Source organism: Monocercomonoides exilis (genome assembly GCF_001643675.1).
Source record: "Monocercomonoides exilis strain PA203 chromosome Unknown scaffold17-1647472, whole genome shotgun sequence".
NCBI classification, from domain to species: Eukaryota; Preaxostyla; order Oxymonadida; family Polymastigidae; genus Monocercomonoides; species Monocercomonoides exilis.
Window position 1 is genome coordinate 417,623 of NW_027150562.1, and position 17,015 is coordinate 434,637.

General features: G+C 34.5%; 2 protein-coding genes across 2 annotated transcripts; one reads left to right on the top strand and one right to left on the bottom strand.

Moving 5' to 3' along the window:
• Positions 1-4,167: 4,167 nt before the first annotated feature.
• MONOS_16275c1 (uncharacterized protein) lies at positions 4,168-4,614 on the top strand (the record flags this gene model as incomplete). The annotated part of the gene is made up of 1 exon (XM_067869187.1): positions 4,168-4,614. One exon carries the CDS (start codon positions 4,168-4,170, stop codon positions 4,612-4,614), a length of 447 nt encoding a protein of 148 aa, XP_067729146.1.
• A 10,558-nt stretch (positions 4,615-15,172) lies between these two features.
• On the bottom strand, positions 15,173-17,000 carry MONOS_10998 (putative calreticulin). The gene is made up of 3 exons (XM_067863490.1): positions 16,911-17,000; positions 16,291-16,832; positions 15,173-16,222 (listed from the first exon to the last, which is right to left on the bottom strand). The coding sequence occupies exons 1-3, from the start codon at positions 16,978-16,980 to the stop codon at positions 15,524-15,526; spliced, it is 1,311 nt and encodes a 436-aa protein (XP_067729147.1). The 5' UTR covers positions 16,981-17,000; the 3' UTR covers positions 15,173-15,523.
• Between the last annotated feature and the right edge of the window lie 15 nt (positions 17,001-17,015).

The window sequence follows — 17,015 nt, forward strand, 5'->3', positions numbered from 1 at the left end:
TGTTGAAAGTTTTTGAAATGAATTTCTTTTTCTTTTTTAAGAATCTTCAAATTCAAAAAATAATAAATATAAAAAATAAAGAATAAATGATCTTAAGTAGTTTCCCAAAAGTTTAATAATTGAATAAAAAATGTTTCATCATTATTGTTCAAATAAAATTATTTCCGCATTTAATTTTGAACGAATAAATCGAAAAAATATATAATTTCTTCAAGGTTGTATTTGTAAAAAAATATTTTAATCTGTAATTCAAAATATTTTAATTAGTCATCCATTCATATATTAACAATTTTGTCCATTTAGTAAAAATAAAAAAATCAAAATGTTTTACTAAACTTTCATCTCTGATTAAATTTTTTTTTGAAAAAACATATTTTATGCTGAAATAAAACAACTCAATATTTATTTTAAAAAAGAAAAGAAAATCAGTTTGACATTTAATATTGTTGATTATCAAATTTTTGTATTTATTTATTTATTTATTTATTTTTTATGATTTTATGATTTCATTAATGAGCTTTTTGGATTGCTATGTGTCTTTTGAGAAAATTAAATTGTGAGAAAGAAAAAAAGAATTTCAATAAATAAAAATAATAATAAAAAAACAGTGAATGACTTCGGAATTTTTATGATTTTTTCATACTGAAAATACCATTATAAATTAAATATTTCTCAAAAAATGTCTTTTTTGAAACCTCAATCAACTCTTAATTCTAGATCGAAAATTCTTTGGAAAGAAATTGAACGCATCGGTGGAGATGATATTGATTCATTGCTTGTCTATCTATTTTACAACTACAGGCAATCATCTTCAGTAATTAACGATTTGTTGAAGTCAATAAACGGTTTGATTATTTTTTAGTTAAGTTTTATATTGTAAAATTTATGGACTGTCATTGTTGTCATTTTCTTATTTATTTGCTAATTATTTTTATTTATAAACAGAATATCATATAAAGCTGCTGGAAGACCTGTCTGTGGTGTACAACAACGCTCCGTTGCACACTCAGACAACAATGCTGCAAGCGCTTTCCCGCAACACATCATTGTCCGATTTACTGGACTACGGATATGATGTCACAGAGGGAAAATTTATTTACGCGAAGCAAACACTGAAGAAAAACCAAGGATTTATTATTCCGCCTCAAAAACCTCATCTTCCGTCTTGCAAAAGTGGTTTGTATTTATTTAAATTATTTTAAATAATGTTCTCTTTTTTCCTAAGGCTTAAATGAACAGGATTGGGAAAAGGGCAACAACTGGATGTTGGCCCATTCAACTGAAGCTTCAACTTCGCTTCAGTCAGCAAAAAAAAAGCAGCGAGCTGAGCCAGATTACTCAAGATTTATTGACGAAGCAGCGTGGGATGAAGAAATAATTACGGAAAATTCTTCTTCAAATAAAAAACAATCTTCTTCTTCTTCAACATCATCTCAACAAAATAAAAAATCGAATCCCATTTCAGAAAATAATTCTCCATCTTCAAATTCAACTTCTTCTCAAGCTGTTGATGCTCCAATCAGTACTCCAATTAGGAGAGAAAGGGGTTCAACAAAAATAAAAACAAATAAATCACAGCATAAACGTCATTCATCTCCTTCACCAATTCCAATTCACAAACTTTTCAAAACAAAAAAATCAACATATTCCTCTTCTTCCTCTTCTTCCTCTTCTTCCTCTTCTTCCTCTTCTTCCTCTTCTTCCTCTTCTTCCTCTTCTTCCTCTTCTTCCTCATCCTCCTCATCCTCCTCATCCCCCTCATCCCCCTCATCCTCCTCATCCTCCTCATCTTCCAAAAAGCAACAAGAAGAATCAAAAAATTCTTCTCACATCGAAAAATCTTCAACATCCTTTCGCAACGATGATGTGTGGGTGAGTGATCAATTAGTCGAATATGCCACTTCACCCACTCTTATTCCTCCTCAAGCATTCCAAAATCTTCTTTCGTTATTTTCAAAAGAAATCAACACTTCATCTTCTCAACATAATACACAAACAGATGATAGTGATTTATCGCTTTGTGATAATTTTGCACAAACCATGTCAAACAGCAATGCAATGGATGTTCTTCCTGCAATTCAATCTCCTTTCATCTCTCTGTCTTCTTCTCATTCTTATGATTCTTCAAAAACATTATCAAAACTGTCAAAAGGATTACCGAATTTGGGAAACACCTGCTATTTTGCTTCTCTTCTTCAATGCTTCTCTTCTGTAATGTCACAAAAACCATCTTTATTCAAAAAACGATCAACAACAAAGAGCATATCTTCTCGTGTTTTAAGTGTATGCAATCAACTATCCAAAGATGGAAATGAAATTCGTTCGTGGGTCCCATCGCTTATTAATAAATGGGAAAAATATTGCAACTATGGCTGCAGGCAGCAACAGAATGTGATAGAAGCATTTGAAAATCTTCATCAACTTCTTCAAATTAATAAGATATTAGAAAAGGATACCTTCAATCCTGTGCTCATTACTCATTTCAAATGTCAAAAATGTCAAAAAGTTTCTAATCATTTCAATGAAGCCTGCAGTAATGTTATCATTAATTCATCATCTCCTCATAAAGGTCTATCTTCTATCTTTTCAACTGAGATATTGAACGGAAAAAATGCTGTCTATTGCAACGATTGCAAAGAGAAATGCTGTGCTGCGAGATGGGAGGAAATGGCTGCATTTCCAGACGTGCTGGCCCTCTGTCACGAATGCACTGATTCTGCTAGCTCTGCTCCTTCGCGAACTCTTCTGATTGAAACAGATCGTGTTTACAAGCGAACATTTATCAAAGGGTTTTTAACAGAAAGTATTCAACATCTCCAAAAGAACAATAATGAAATCATCATATATCATCTTGTTGGGCAAATTCTTTTTCAGCGTCTGGATCAACAAAATGGGCATTACATTGCAGTTGTGAAAAGGAAGGCAGGAAGAGAGGCACTGTGGAATATTTGCAACGATTCTGATGTACTTGAATTGGACAAAGAAAACTGGACAAAGGAATGGAAGGATCTTTATGCTCAAGGTTTCACTCCTTCGCTCTCATTCTATATCAAAGAAAAAACCAAACCAACTTTTTCATCAATTCAATTTGGTGGTTCTTTTTCTTCTTCTTCAGAAACATTAGATTTAAACTATTTAAATAACACATCATCATCAACAACAACAACATCGTCGTCTTCGTCATCATCATCATCATCATCATCATCGTCGTCGTCGTCGTCGTCGTCGTCGTCGTCGTCATCGTCTCCATTCATCACTCCACCTCATCGTTCAACTTTCATTCCTCCACTTTCTTCGTCAATTTCAACAAGATATGGATTGGAAGCTTTGAAAGATAAAAGAAAGAAAACGGGCATCTTTTCTCCCAATGAAAAGAGATTAATCTTCAAGCCCAAGACGAAATTATGGAGTGAGTTCACAGAAGAAACAAACATCAAAGTTTCTCTGTCACATTTCTACAAACTCACTACTAACTTCTCGAAAGCGAAAAGGCGCACAGATCTCTGTGGCATGTGTGAGAAACTCAACTATCTGGAAAACAAATTAAAGTCATCTCAAAACAAAAATGGACTTTCTTCTGCTGAGTTTCATACACTAAAATTACTTCGTCAACATCGACTTGTTGCAGAAATGCAACGAAAACATTATCAATCAACTGTCGACAATCTGAAAGAGGGAGAAGCAGTCTTCGTCTTCGACTTCAAAGAGAAATGGAAACTCCCTATCGGAAAGAACCAACTTCAACAGGAATTCTTTAATTACCAACAAGTCTCTCAATTCACAATCATTTCTCTTCAAAAAATAAATAATCAACAAATTAAAAGAACTTTCAACTTCTTCTCCGACTGCCTTTCAAATGATCACAGATTTGTTATTGAGTGTCTGGAATCTGTGATCAAAAGACACTTCTTCTCAGACACTCATACTTTTAAGTTCTTCTGCGATTCTGGTCCACACAACCGAAATCGCTTCCTTCTTCACTTCATCCTATCCAAACAATCAAAACTTTTGAAAAAGAAAAACACTCAACTCAACTTCTTCGCTGAGCACCATGGAAAAAATATTTGCGATAGTGAATTTGGTGCACTTGTGAACACAATCAACAACAACATATCAACTGAACACATCACCACACTTCATGACTTAATCAACTTCTTCGACAACAATATGAATGTTTCAACATCTGCTTCTTCGACATCACAACAAGACATTTTTGAATCATCCTCAACCAATTCTTCTCCATCAACATCAACTGTCAATAACTCTGTGCATGAGAGGTACTTTGAAGAGTATGTACCATCTCAGCAAATTTCATGGCCATCTCTGTCAGTCCCTCACATGAAGGACTACTTGTATTTTGAGCGCAAGGGCTCATTTGTCTGTGCTTCAGCTGTTGGATATCTTCCTCAACGCTCTCTGGTTGCCCTCGAATCTTCGACAATTAAAGAAAAAGTGCAACGTTCAAGAAAGACCTTCAACTCTGGTAACACATCATCTAACTCTTCTCTTCTTTCTCAATCTTCTCAAGATCTTCTTTCAAGGAGATTTGAGCTTCTTCTTGACTCTTCTTCTTTTAATGAATCTCAAAATTGTATTAATGGTGTTCCCTATTAAGAAACTAGTTGTTGTGTATGCTCAGCTGGCACTCGATCGGAAGGGTGCTGGACATGACTGTTCGTATTAGATATTGCAGCCTTCGGGCTGCTTTATCCGGACCTGGATACGACGAACAGCCTCCCAGGTACACAATAGTTAGAATCCGATTGTTTTCTTTTGGTTATTGTCCCAATATTGTCCCTATTTATTTCTTGGTTATTGTCCCGCTTATATATGTATTTATCGAGATTCATTAATAGAGAGTGTTGTGAAGGAATTCATTGATCTTTGACTGAGGTTTTTGGAAGGGAGAGTTGTTGAAAGTGTGAAATGTTGGCTTATCATTGTGTCTGTCTTTTTTCAATGTTGGATTTGATCTTTTGAGTCAAAGTGAGAGAAATATCAGAAAGTGCAGAGTGGATGGAAAACAGAGGGAAAATAGACAAGTTAGTTTTTGAACTTTTTGTATAAGTTTTCTTTTTGTTAGGAATTGTCTTTGATACCATGAATTTGTTGATATAGTAATGCTTTTTATTGAATCTTTTTTGTTCAGAATTTTTGGTTATTTGATAATGATGAGTGAGAATTTCGAGAGAATGAAATTGAAAGTGAATAAGTTTGTGTTAGCTTGAATGAACAAGACGTTAATATTGTTTATTTTGTTTATCGTTTGATGTTGCGAAAAGTTTTTGAAATTGTTTTTATTTGTTTTGTTTTGTTTTTCAAGTGTTTCAGTTTTTATGTTTGTTTGTTGTTGTTTCAAAGAACCAACTCATTTATTTCGAAATATTTTTAACATTGTGCACAGCGAACTAATTTTATTATTTGAAATGTTTTTGTTAACAATAATGAACAACAATAATGTGAAAAAATCAAATCAACTGATTTCATCAAGGATTTGAAAAAACAATGAAAAAATTTATATTGCAATTAAGAGTGAATATACAGCTAAGAATTCTTATCCATTAAAAATAAACGAAACGAAAAATTATCATCTCATCAACGAACAGATTAAATTAAAAAATATATATATAAAACACAAAAATTTCTTAAAAAAAAAAAAAGGAAATTTCATGCAAATCCAAATAATTATGGATCTGATCATAAGGAAAAAATATTTTTAAGGTATCCCACGAGGGTCACACCTTGGGTGGCATTTTTTTCGCATGAATCGATTTGTTAGAATGACTGTGTGTGAAATATGTCAAAAAAAGGGGTACCAAGGTGTGACCTCTTTTTCGAAAAATGTATCTCAAATTTTCAGATCAAAAATCTATGAAAATTTTTCGCTTTTTTGTTCTTTCAAGAACGAGAAAATGCTTATATTCTATTAGTGTTCATACGCTTCATAATTATTAAAACAACAATATTCATTAAAAATGATTAAAAAAAATGTGTGTTTAGAACTTTTTTCAATGAGAAAAAATTCCATAACTTTATTTCAAAATGTTCTTTCAACAATTTTTCTCACATTGACGTTGCATCGAGGTTTGTTATTTGTTATCATATGAGGAAAACACATGTTTTTAAACAAATCTTTTCATAGACAATCAATAGGTGTTCTTTCTTTTGTTTTTAATGAAAATATTTATATGATTGATATGCCAAAGAATAATTGCTAATAAAAGGCAGAGAAGGAAGTTTGGTATTTATTTATTATTTCTATATATGATTATTTTTTATTGACCGTTTTTATTCTTTCTTTCAGGGCAGGAGGCAGAAATGAATGAAAATGAATGAAGGCGGGATATCTCGTTGTGCAGGGTGACCATAAAGTTGGGAGAGCGAATTCATATGGAAAGTGCCCAGGGTGAAGGGATTGGGAAGGAATTTGGAATGATATTTTCAGACGAGAAACAAGGATATTTTTCAATGAGAAAGATGAAATTGAAGAAAATACATAAGTTTCACATTTTTCAGAAGAGAGGGAAATCGATGCATTTGATGGGAAAATGACTTCCGGAAAGGACGATTAGAAAATCAGAAAAGAAATATTTGAAAATGGAAGGAATAAAGAATTTTTATTGGAGGGAAACAGTGTGCAATGGAATATAAAACAGAAAATTCCATATAAAAATGTTTAGAAGGTTTGTTGAATATTTTTTGAAGTGATTATTATTTTTTCATTCAGGATGTTGAAAAAGCGAAGGATTATATGGCTTTGAAGAAGAAGAAGAAAAGTGGGGAAGAACAAATAAAGACGAACAAATGAAATTCAAGAAATTTCGAAGATGCCTGGAATTGGGCTTTGGCGAAGAATAGTTTTTGAGAAAAGATGATTTTTTGTGAAAGAAGGGGAATTGAAAGCTTGAAAGATGAAATCAAAAAGAGGAAAAAAGGAATTGTCACATGTTTATTATTTGCATCAGCGAGAGAAAGAAGATAAAGAAGAATTAATGATGAATTTGGTGAACAGTGTTACAAGAAGAACAAAAAAAATGGAAGAAGAAAAAAAGAATTATCATTTCATTGAATTTCTCCATTAATTATAATTTGCATTAATCTTCAAAATCTTCGATCTTCAAAAACCTCATAATTACACTTCTCCTTTTTCAACAGACGAGGCAAAACCACATCACATGCCTTCTCCTTCTTCCTTATCTTCTTCTTCTTCTTCTTCTTCTTCTTCTTCTTCTTCTTCTTCTTCTTCTTCTTCTTCTTCTTCTTCTTCTTCTTCTTCACCTTCTTCCTCTTCCTCTTCCTCCTCTTCTTCTTCTTCTTCTTCTTCTTCTTCTCCCAATGATAATCATAATTCTTCTTCTTCTTCTTCTTCTTCTTCTTCTTCTTCTTCTTCTTCTTCTTCTTCTTCTTCTTCTTCTTCTTCTTCTTCTTCTTCTTCTTCTTCTTCTTCTTCTTCTTCTTCTTCTTCTTCTTCTTCTTCTTCTTCTTCTTCTTCTTCTTCTTCTTCTTCTTCTTCTTCTTCTTCTTCTTCTTCTTCTTCTTCTTCTTCTTCTTCTTCTTCTTCTTCCAAATCCACCACCGACTCTCGGTCAGAAGCGATGAGCGTGATGAAGAAGGAGCCGGAGATGAGCTTCGATTCGACTTCTCATTTTTCCTCCGAATGTTTCATGAACGGAGTGGTTGTTGGCATCCTTGAAGGCATCGTGGCAGTGGGAAAGCACGGCATCTTTCAGAACAAGCAGCAGTGAAGAGAAATGGCAGGGAAACAGATGAGAAGAGCGAGAAAAGAGAAAAGAGAAGAAAAAGAGGGAGATGGAAATGGAGAGGAAGAGGAGGAAGATAGAGGGAGATGAGATAAATATTAAGAGGAAGAAGGAGTAATGGGTGATTCAGAACCCAAAAAGCGAAGATACGAAGAAAGTGCAAAACGGAAGATATAGAAAGAAGAGAAGGAAGAACTGGGCAAGCTGCAAAAAGATAATTTTTACGAGTGTGAATCGAGCCACTTTCGAGAGCAGGTGATCAAAGACACTGTGGAAAATAGGCTTAATGATGAAAGAGAACAAAATACCGAAAAGAAGGCAAAGCAAAAGGAGCACAAACAGAATTCGTCACGAGCGCAGGACATAGATACAAGAAATCATCGGAATACACCATCATTATCTTCTTCTTTTTCTCCACACAGCAATTCTCACAATCGATCTTCTTATTCAGTCTCCTTCTTCGAAGTGAGCGAAGATGAAAAAGACGAAGGAAACAACGAAGCAAACGACACTACAGATGGCTCAGATTATCCATAACATGCAAGGAAATCAGCAGAACGAGATGTTCGAATGGATTTTGGCTCATCCTGCGTCTTCAGAGCGAATCAAGTGCGACAAGCGCTGATGATGCAGCCAAGTGAGTTTGCAATATACAACTTTGTGGTATGTGCTTCGCAGATTGGATATGTTCCGTATGGAGAGGAAGAGGAAGAGACGGAGAAGAAGGAGATAGAGAGGAGGAAAATGAAGGAAAAACAGAAAAAGGACTGACTTGTCGAACTCCAAAGGGAGCACAAGGGATGAGAATGCAAAAAAAACAGAGAGTGCCTTTTTATCACAAAATATACAACAAAAGATGTACGTCAACATCATCATCACTTGCAAGTTTCGATAAATCTGACACAAATAAAAGCGAAAAATCTTCTTTTTCGTATTCTTATTCTTCATCCAGCGAAGTGATCTATACAGCCTGTTCTCCACACACATATTTTACCACAAATGACTTGGCGCGTCTGCTCTCTTCATTCAGCAACCATCCCAAACGATTCTATCACAGCATAAACATTTTGGGAGGAGCTGTTTCTTCGATAAGGAGAACACATCACCAATTGATGGAAGATGATTCTGAAGTATCTTCATTTAATGAAAGCGTTGAAGAAGAAAAGAACAAAGAATTAGAATCATCTCAAAATCCAAAAAAAAACATTCACACAAATCTCAAAATCATACTTTTTCTTCTTCTTCTTCTTCTCATTCTCTTTCTTCTCCTCCTCATTATGCAGACCATCGTCTTCGTCTGATCAACCGACTTGCGTATGTGATGAGTGTGCGGACGCTGCATGTGGTCGAGCAGTAAAACTTGACACGTTTTGTGCACTGGTTAAAAGAGCTGGTGAGATGTGAACTTGTGGAGAATAATAATGAGCAGGCAGACGTGGAGCAGGAGTAGGAGAAAGCAACATGGCGGAACAGAACGCGTTTTGAAGAAGGAGATGCAAAGAACAGGTGAAAGAGGAGAAGATGCTGAGCGCAGAAGAAATAGCTTCCTCTTTTGATAATTTTATTTCAAAAGTTAAATGCGATGGAGAAACGAATGGGATGAGTCAGCTTGGCAACTTGAGTGATAACAATAAACTTGATTCTGCGACTCAATCAGAAGAATTCAGCAACTTTCAGATAGTGCTTGGCAGGAAAGGCGACTTTGCTCAGCCTCCAGAAGTTCATTTTGCCTCTTCTGCTATTCTCAACTGCAACTCCGTATTCATTCACAGGCACAGAATAAACAGCAACATACTCATTCTTCTTCTCTTCCTCCTTCCTCTGCTTTTCCACTTGGTTTGCTTTCTTCCTATTCTACATGTCTTCATCCACACAGAAGAAGGGCTGGCCATCAGATGAAGAGTTCTGTTGAGCCAGAGGCAAAAGGGAAAAATGAATTTTTTTTTTATCAAAAGAATACTGATTCATTTTGTTGAGTGCTCAGATTGAAAGGGACAGAAAGAGGAGAAAATGAAGAGGTGAAATGATGATTTGGAAGATGAAGGAGGTCGAGGAAATGAGGGAGATTGAGGTGAATTGCCATCAAAGCAGATGAAAGGAGGTTATAAAAGGAAATTAGAAAAGAAATTAACAAAGAACTTGTAAAAGTCAGAAAAGAAAACGAAGAAGAAGAGAGTGAGAGTGAAAGAGAAGGAAGAAGATGCTGAGAAGGATACGCAAACACGAAAACCTCAGAATCTTTAGAAGGACCATTTGATGACCAAATTTATTCGTCCAAATCTGATTAATTTGAAGGAGCGGCTGCTGAAAGAACGGAGCAGCAAAAATTTTGTCTTCTTTTATATCATCTTCCTTCTAATCGTCATCACGGCCAGTTGATTGTGAGGCAACTGAATGTTGCTATGTCCAAATATCTTGCTCTTTTGCTACCTCTTCTTCGGATGTGGAGAAAGAAGCAGAAGATGAAACATGTTCAAATGCAACTTCGATCACTTTCATTACAAATGCTCTTTTGACTGCCACCAATCTTTTTCTTCTTCTTCTTCTTCTTCTTCTTCATCGTCCTCCTCCTCTTCCTCCTCTTCTGTTTCTTCTTCTTCATAATCTTCATAATCTTCTACTTCTTCCTCTTCTTCCTCTTCTTTTTCTTTTTCTTCTCATTCTTCTCTCGCTTCTTCCTCTTCTTTTTCATGCACTTAAACATCATATCACATTGCTTTATCATTGTCAGCACATATTTCATATGATTGGATTTCTTCTTTTTTTTTCCTCATCTTTATATGGGATGATTACAGAAAGAAAGAAGAAGGGTATTTCTGAAGAAAAAAAAACAGTTGAAAATGAGAAGAAGATTGAAAAGTCAATGAAGAGAATAAAGATGAAGAGATAGAAGAATTCGTTTTGACAGGATATGATGAATGGAAATTGGTAAGTGAAAATTGCTGAGATTTTAAAAAATGAGGAAGTCAAATGGAAATGGGGAGAAGTTGGAGGAGAAGAAGATGATGAACCAGAACAAGAAACAATGTGTCAGGAAGGAATACGTTGAATATCTGAATCATTCTATCTGTTGCTTCTTTTTCATGAGCGTTATGGAGCGCAGATACGAAGAATGTGGAAGTGCGCTGAGATGTGATACAGTTGAGGGAACATTCGCGGCTGAGAAGCCACGAGGAGGTGCGGGAGAGCATGCCATTACCTCTCCAGGGAAAGGCAATAATGAGAGAACAGCGAGAAGGAGGTGAAGTTTTAGCAAGCGGATTAATTATTTGGGAAGACGGGGCTATTAGTGAACTTACAGCAGTTGATACAAGCACGTGTTTCTGTGGAGACTATGTTCGGCTGTTCTTCTTTTGTAATGAATCAGAAAGGCTCTTCATTCACAGACACTTTCTTATGAATCAGATACAGTGTCCAATTGATACTTGTTGTAGCTGCCGAGTGAATCCATTTATTGAGCATGTCTCGAGTACAGCTAAAGATCAATGGATAAACGCGACTGCGCTCCCAAAGGATGTAGAAGTTCCGTTTTGGAGAATGGTGCAGTTTGAGATACACTAAAGCCATGCTGCTGTTTCAGTCATAAATGTTGCTGATAAGGTTTCCAATCAAGATGGAAGTTAAGACGGAGTGCATCAAGCTGAAGGGACTTTCTGATATTTCAATTCCAAAAAGATAAATAAGAACAATTATACTGCTTTCAATTGCGATATACGTTGAGATAAGATGATGTACTGAACTATTGGATTCATCATCAAAAGCGAATTCGATTGAAGCAGCGTTTTGTGCAGAGATGTTGATGTTGGAGAGAAAGACGCAGGAATTGGGAAGAGCACGAAGATCTGATTGGAAGAGGCTCAGATATCCTCTTCAAGCACAAAGAAGTATGTGGTTGAGGTGAAGATGCTTGTCGGAAGGAGAAAGGAGAGAGGAGGACACAGCAAAAGATTCGTTGAAAAGGCAGAAAAATGAAGACTGGAAATACACGAAGAATTAATGGAAGGAGATGTGGCAGTATGAAAGGGTGCAAAAGTTGCGAAATGCAACAACAATGAGATGGTGGTGACGAAGTGAACAGGAACAAGACTTCACAAGATAGATCCAACTCCTATGTTGGAAAGGCAATTCTGGCTGTCATTTTCAATCACTGTTGTGAAGATGAAGGAACAGGGTGAAAGCGGGGAGCTGTAATGGTGCGCAGAGGAGCCGATGTCTTGATTGACAAATATATGGTAGGCGTTGTTGAATATGATGAAGGTGACTTTGTTGAAGTCGAGATCGGGGTTGGGGTCTGTGTGGGAGAAGTCAAACTCGCAGATTGACGTGTTTCAAGCGAAAGAATGCTGAGTGAAGCCGAAGGAAAAGAGGGACTCGTTGATTTGGGCGGGGATGGTGGAGTGTCGGAGAAAGAGGTTCTTTCCCATGAATACATTATTCAAGACGAAGCAGAAGTTGAGGATGCCTTCGGACAAGTGCGGCTACGACTTCTCGCAGTTGAGGAACACTATTGCAACTCTGCCCTCGGAAGACTCTTCGCTCACATAACTGGTGAACACGTACGCCTCAGAAGCGCAGTCAAAGGCACATCACCTTACCAAATTAACACAAGAGCTGCTCAGTTGGATGAGCGCACAATGTTGGTATTATTGGAGGAGTGAAAACCGATTATTGTACTTTGATCTGGGGCAGACAAGCCAGCCAGAGAAGCGGAGCCATCCAGAGCAGATGGGCAGATAGCCACGAGGGAATTGCTAGGGAGCCAAGAGGTTGAGACTGAGAGGAATTCAAGTTTAGCTGAAGTGGATGCAGAAAAGGATGCGATAATGATGAAGAGGCGAGGGAGTAGCTTTCGAGAGACGTACGCTCTTCTGCTACATCAACCATTGCATTCGAAAAGCTTTTTTGTTAAGCCCGTATGGAAAAGGAGCGTCGCGACAAAAGGAGAGGAGCATCAGGTGTGGATATCTGGATGAAGGATAAGAGACGAGGAAGAAATGTGGAGAATCAACGGAGAAACGAAGGAAGGAAAATAAAATGAAGATGTTCGTGTGACAAAAGCATTTTTAGTGTTAAAAACAAATATAAACAAATTTCTATTCAATTTTTATTATTCTCTTTGTTATTTTTCTATATCTTTGTTTGATCAATTTATAAGAATAACTAATTTAAAGAATTTTTTGTTTCTAAACAAAAACAAACCAAACCGTTGTATATCTGATAAATATAATGTGTTTCTATTTTGTTTTTCCATTTGTGTTTTTGATATTGTAAATTTTTAACAAATGTTTTAAGATCTTCAATATCAATTTGAAATTTTTTTTGTAATAACATCATAAAACTAATTTTTATAAGAAATTGATAAATTACGTATTGTTCTAATTATTATCATGTTTTAATAACGTTTGAACGAGTATTTTGTTCTGTTTGCTTCAGTTTTGATATTTTTTGAATTAGAATTATATGTTTTTTTCTAAATTTGTAATAAAAATAATGAGAAACAAATTTTTATCAACAAACAAATAATAATTATTATTTTTAAAGCAATCAATTATCATGATCATCATTTTCAATTTTCCAATCAACCCCACCCTTAATGAAAAAATATTTTGATCAAACTTCGTAAATTTTTATGATATCAAAAAAAATCACCCATATCCTTCTTTTTCTATTCCGCTATATGCTGACCATTTATCAGATTTTAGTTTCGATGTTTTGTCCACGTGCTTTTTCACACATTTCACTATTGTCTCTTCTGTTCTATCCGGAATAAATTCAACTTTCATTTTCTGATCCTTTTCTTTTTCTTTTCTTTCAACGATTCCCCAGAGCCATTGTTGCTCTCTTATTCTTCCAATTCCGTTCTTGCTTTTTGCAATTAATGTTTCGTCAAGTTCTACGTTTCTTTCAATTCCTAATTTTTCATTTCGATTCATTTCAATAAATATGCAAATTCTTCTCATCAGTTCGTTGAATTTTAATACAGAAAATTTCGAAGTATTTGTTTCTTTAACTGTTTCTTCCACAGAGTGCCTATACCAAAAATGGTAGATAAGGCACATAATATTAAAAGGACTGAGTTTTATTATTTCAAAGATTGAATTTTTATTCCAATAGTACTCTTTTTGACATTTCAAACATCTGTACGAATAATTATTCTTCGCTTTCCTCCATTTTTTTAATTTCATTTTTCTTTTGCACAGTGGGCAAGAAATTTCTTCTCTAATTAATCCTAACTCCTTTAAAGTGCGCAACGCATAATCATCATTTCCTCCAGAAGCAATAAGAAATTCAGTGAATGTTATCAATGAAGATTTTCCTTTTTCAGAAATCATTTCCACCGAAATAATTAATTGAAAAAAATTTGAAAAATAATAATAATATTATGGGATATGTGATCAATACAAAAAAAATCGAAAAAATAAAGTGAAGCAATTTTTATTATTCCGATCGATTTTGGCAATAAAAAATTATAATCTTTCACAATTTTTAATTAAAAATTTCCAAAACAAAGCAGAAAAAATGGTACAATTCAGACCTATGCCAAATAAGTGATCACTGAAGAGTGAAAAGACTCAATAAAGACATTTGAATATTGATTTCAGCTGATTCACTTTATCTCAAAACAGTTGTGATAAATAAAGCATATTAATTCAAAAGCTCTTTTCAATGACAAGCAAATTTTGACAAATCTGCAACCCGAAAAAAGTTATGATTTCAAAAATAATCACCCATTTTCATCAAATTTTCATTCAAACTCACCAAATGTCACCAGCATGAAAACAAATATATGACGCTGTTATTATTTCTATGCTGGTATATTTTGATGAGTTAATTTGAAAGTTTAATGAAAATTTACAATCTTCATTTTCACCTGAAAATATAACAACTGAAACTTATCAAAAAAAATTTTATTTGATATTTATTTTTTGAACTTTTGTATGAAAAAACTGAGGACAATAAACATCTCAAATAGTGCAGTGTTTCATGGGTTTATCTTTTTGTTTTTCTTGACATGAATTTTTGAGAAATTTTTTGATAGAAGAATTTGATAACAAAAAATTTCAACATGATGATATCAAAAATTATTCCAATAATCACAGAATCATTTCATCAATGAGTTCAATGAAAAATTGAAAAGTTTTTTTCATTTTCATTCTTGAAAAAGATCATTTAAGAACACAAAAAATGTTCTCATTCTTCTCATAAATGAAATGAAAGAAAAAAAATTGAAATAGATAAAAACAAAAAGATATTTGTGACTTTCCTAAAAAGTTTTTTCCCAAAGAAACGTGATAATTTCAAATTGATAAAAAAAACTCACTTTTATTGACTTTAAAAATTATCATGTTTCAACAAGATATATTTTCTTCAATATTTTTATCGAGTATAATTGATATTCTTTTCTGTTTGTTTTCCTATGTTTAATTCTGATTATCTATTAATCTATTTTTTATTTTATTTTTTTAATTAACATTAAGTCTTTCATTTATAAATAAATCCAAAAATATAATAACGCAAGATAAACAGTGTTTTTAAGACGCAAAGAAGTGAAAATGAGGAATGAAACAAACACACACAAATCTCTTCTCTTTCTTTTTTGTGCACATTTTTTAAAATAATCAAAAGTAATGCACTTTTACATCAATACACAAAATATGTTAATTATTTGGAGCAATCCACCTATTAACCAGTTCATTTTGCACAAGTAATATGACAAATAATTATTCACAAGTCACTCTTATAATCAATCTTTGTACAGAGTTTTATAACTCTTCTGCATTGTATTCAACAAAGTGTTCTGTATCAACTGGTTTATATTCAATCTTTGGACGTGTAAAATCTTCCTCGTTTGCTTTGTGTTGGCGAATCTTCAGTTTTCTTTCAGCATCTTCATCCAACAGCCTGCAGAACTCACGCTCGTCCTCCATAAATGGATAGAACGTACGCTTGGCAAAGTCTTCCCACTCAAAGATATCATCGCCAATAAAGATGTTGTCAAAGATGGTTCCTGCTTTCACCTGCCACAAGTCAAATCCAACATATCGGATGTTCTTTGTCCAATACAATTCATTGGCAAATCTCCAGTTCGGATTCGGAATCGTCGGAGGAACCCATGGGCCTTTATAATTCGGATTAGGGATTTTCCTGCCAACCCATTTTCCTTTGTAGTTGGGGTTGGGAATCAGCGGAGGCTTCCAAATATGAGGATCATCTTCGTCTGTCTTGAAGGGAGACATTACACCGCTGAATTCGGGCTTCCGACTACGAGAATTCAGCCAATCAAGATGCTCCTGGTGTCTCAATTCATCTTGAAGCTCATCCCAATTGTCTGGCTTTACAGCATTTTCATCGCGTATAAGCGGACGATCATCCCAGTCATCAGGCTTTTGAGGTGCATTTGGATCGTCTATTTCTGGTCTATCATCCCAATCGTCAGGCTTTACTGCATCTGGATCAGAAATCTTTTCATTCAAAAATAAATGTGTAAAAATGAAAAAAAATTGACAATTTTTTCAACAAAAGCACAAACCAATCTTGGTCCAAGTACATCAAACTCATCGCGAAGAAGGCCTGTATAGTTTAATTTCCCATCAATGCGAATTTCAAATGTGTTGCTTGGCTTTATGATGAGGGTATACATGTGAGTGTAGTTATCATGAACCGTCTCCATCATTGTACGTGTCTGAAATGTATAGTTACCAAATTTCATGATGAAGTGGAGAGGAGTACTAACATCTGATCTATAATCCGCACCAAACATAATTTCATATGGATCTGATTCACAGAATTTTTTTTGATCAATTTCATCAGACAACAATTTAATATATGCACCAGTCATATTTGCTCGTTCTTCCATTTTGACTGTATATGAAATGATTAATAATTTACCCCTATTATCAATGTTTTGGCCAATATCAGCTGTGAGATGATAAAACTTTTTGTTATCAAGCGTTTTCATTCCAACTTGAACATCCCAATTTCCAAAGAATGTCCCAGCATCCCATCCGACTCTTCCTCTCATATTATCAGTCTTATGTGCATCAGATTCAACCCATCTTTTTCGCCAATTTTCTGATGTTAACATTAAATATAAGGCAATTCCAAGATTATAAAGTTTAAATCAAAACATAAAACATATCAAATTCACACTATTAAATTCTTCGGAAAACCAAATCTTCGAGTAAGTTAACGAAAATAACAGGAAAACCACCAGCCCCATTTTGATTCAACGCGATAATGGAAATGATCATATAC

Bases quoted from the DNA above. Each gene is read 5' to 3' on its own strand.
- MONOS_10998 (XM_067863490.1), bottom strand. From the start codon at position 16,980: ATGGGGCTGGTGGTTTTCCTGTTATTTTCGTTAACTTACTCGAAGATT. The intron at 16,833-16,910 runs GTGTGAATTTGA...TGTTAACATCAG, and splicing joins GTTTTCCGAAGAATTTAATA to AAAATTGGCGAAAAAGATGG. The intron at 16,223-16,290 runs GTTTGTGCTTTT...TTGAATGAAAAG, and splicing joins ATGTACTTGGACCAAGATTG to ATTTCTGATCCAGATGCAGT.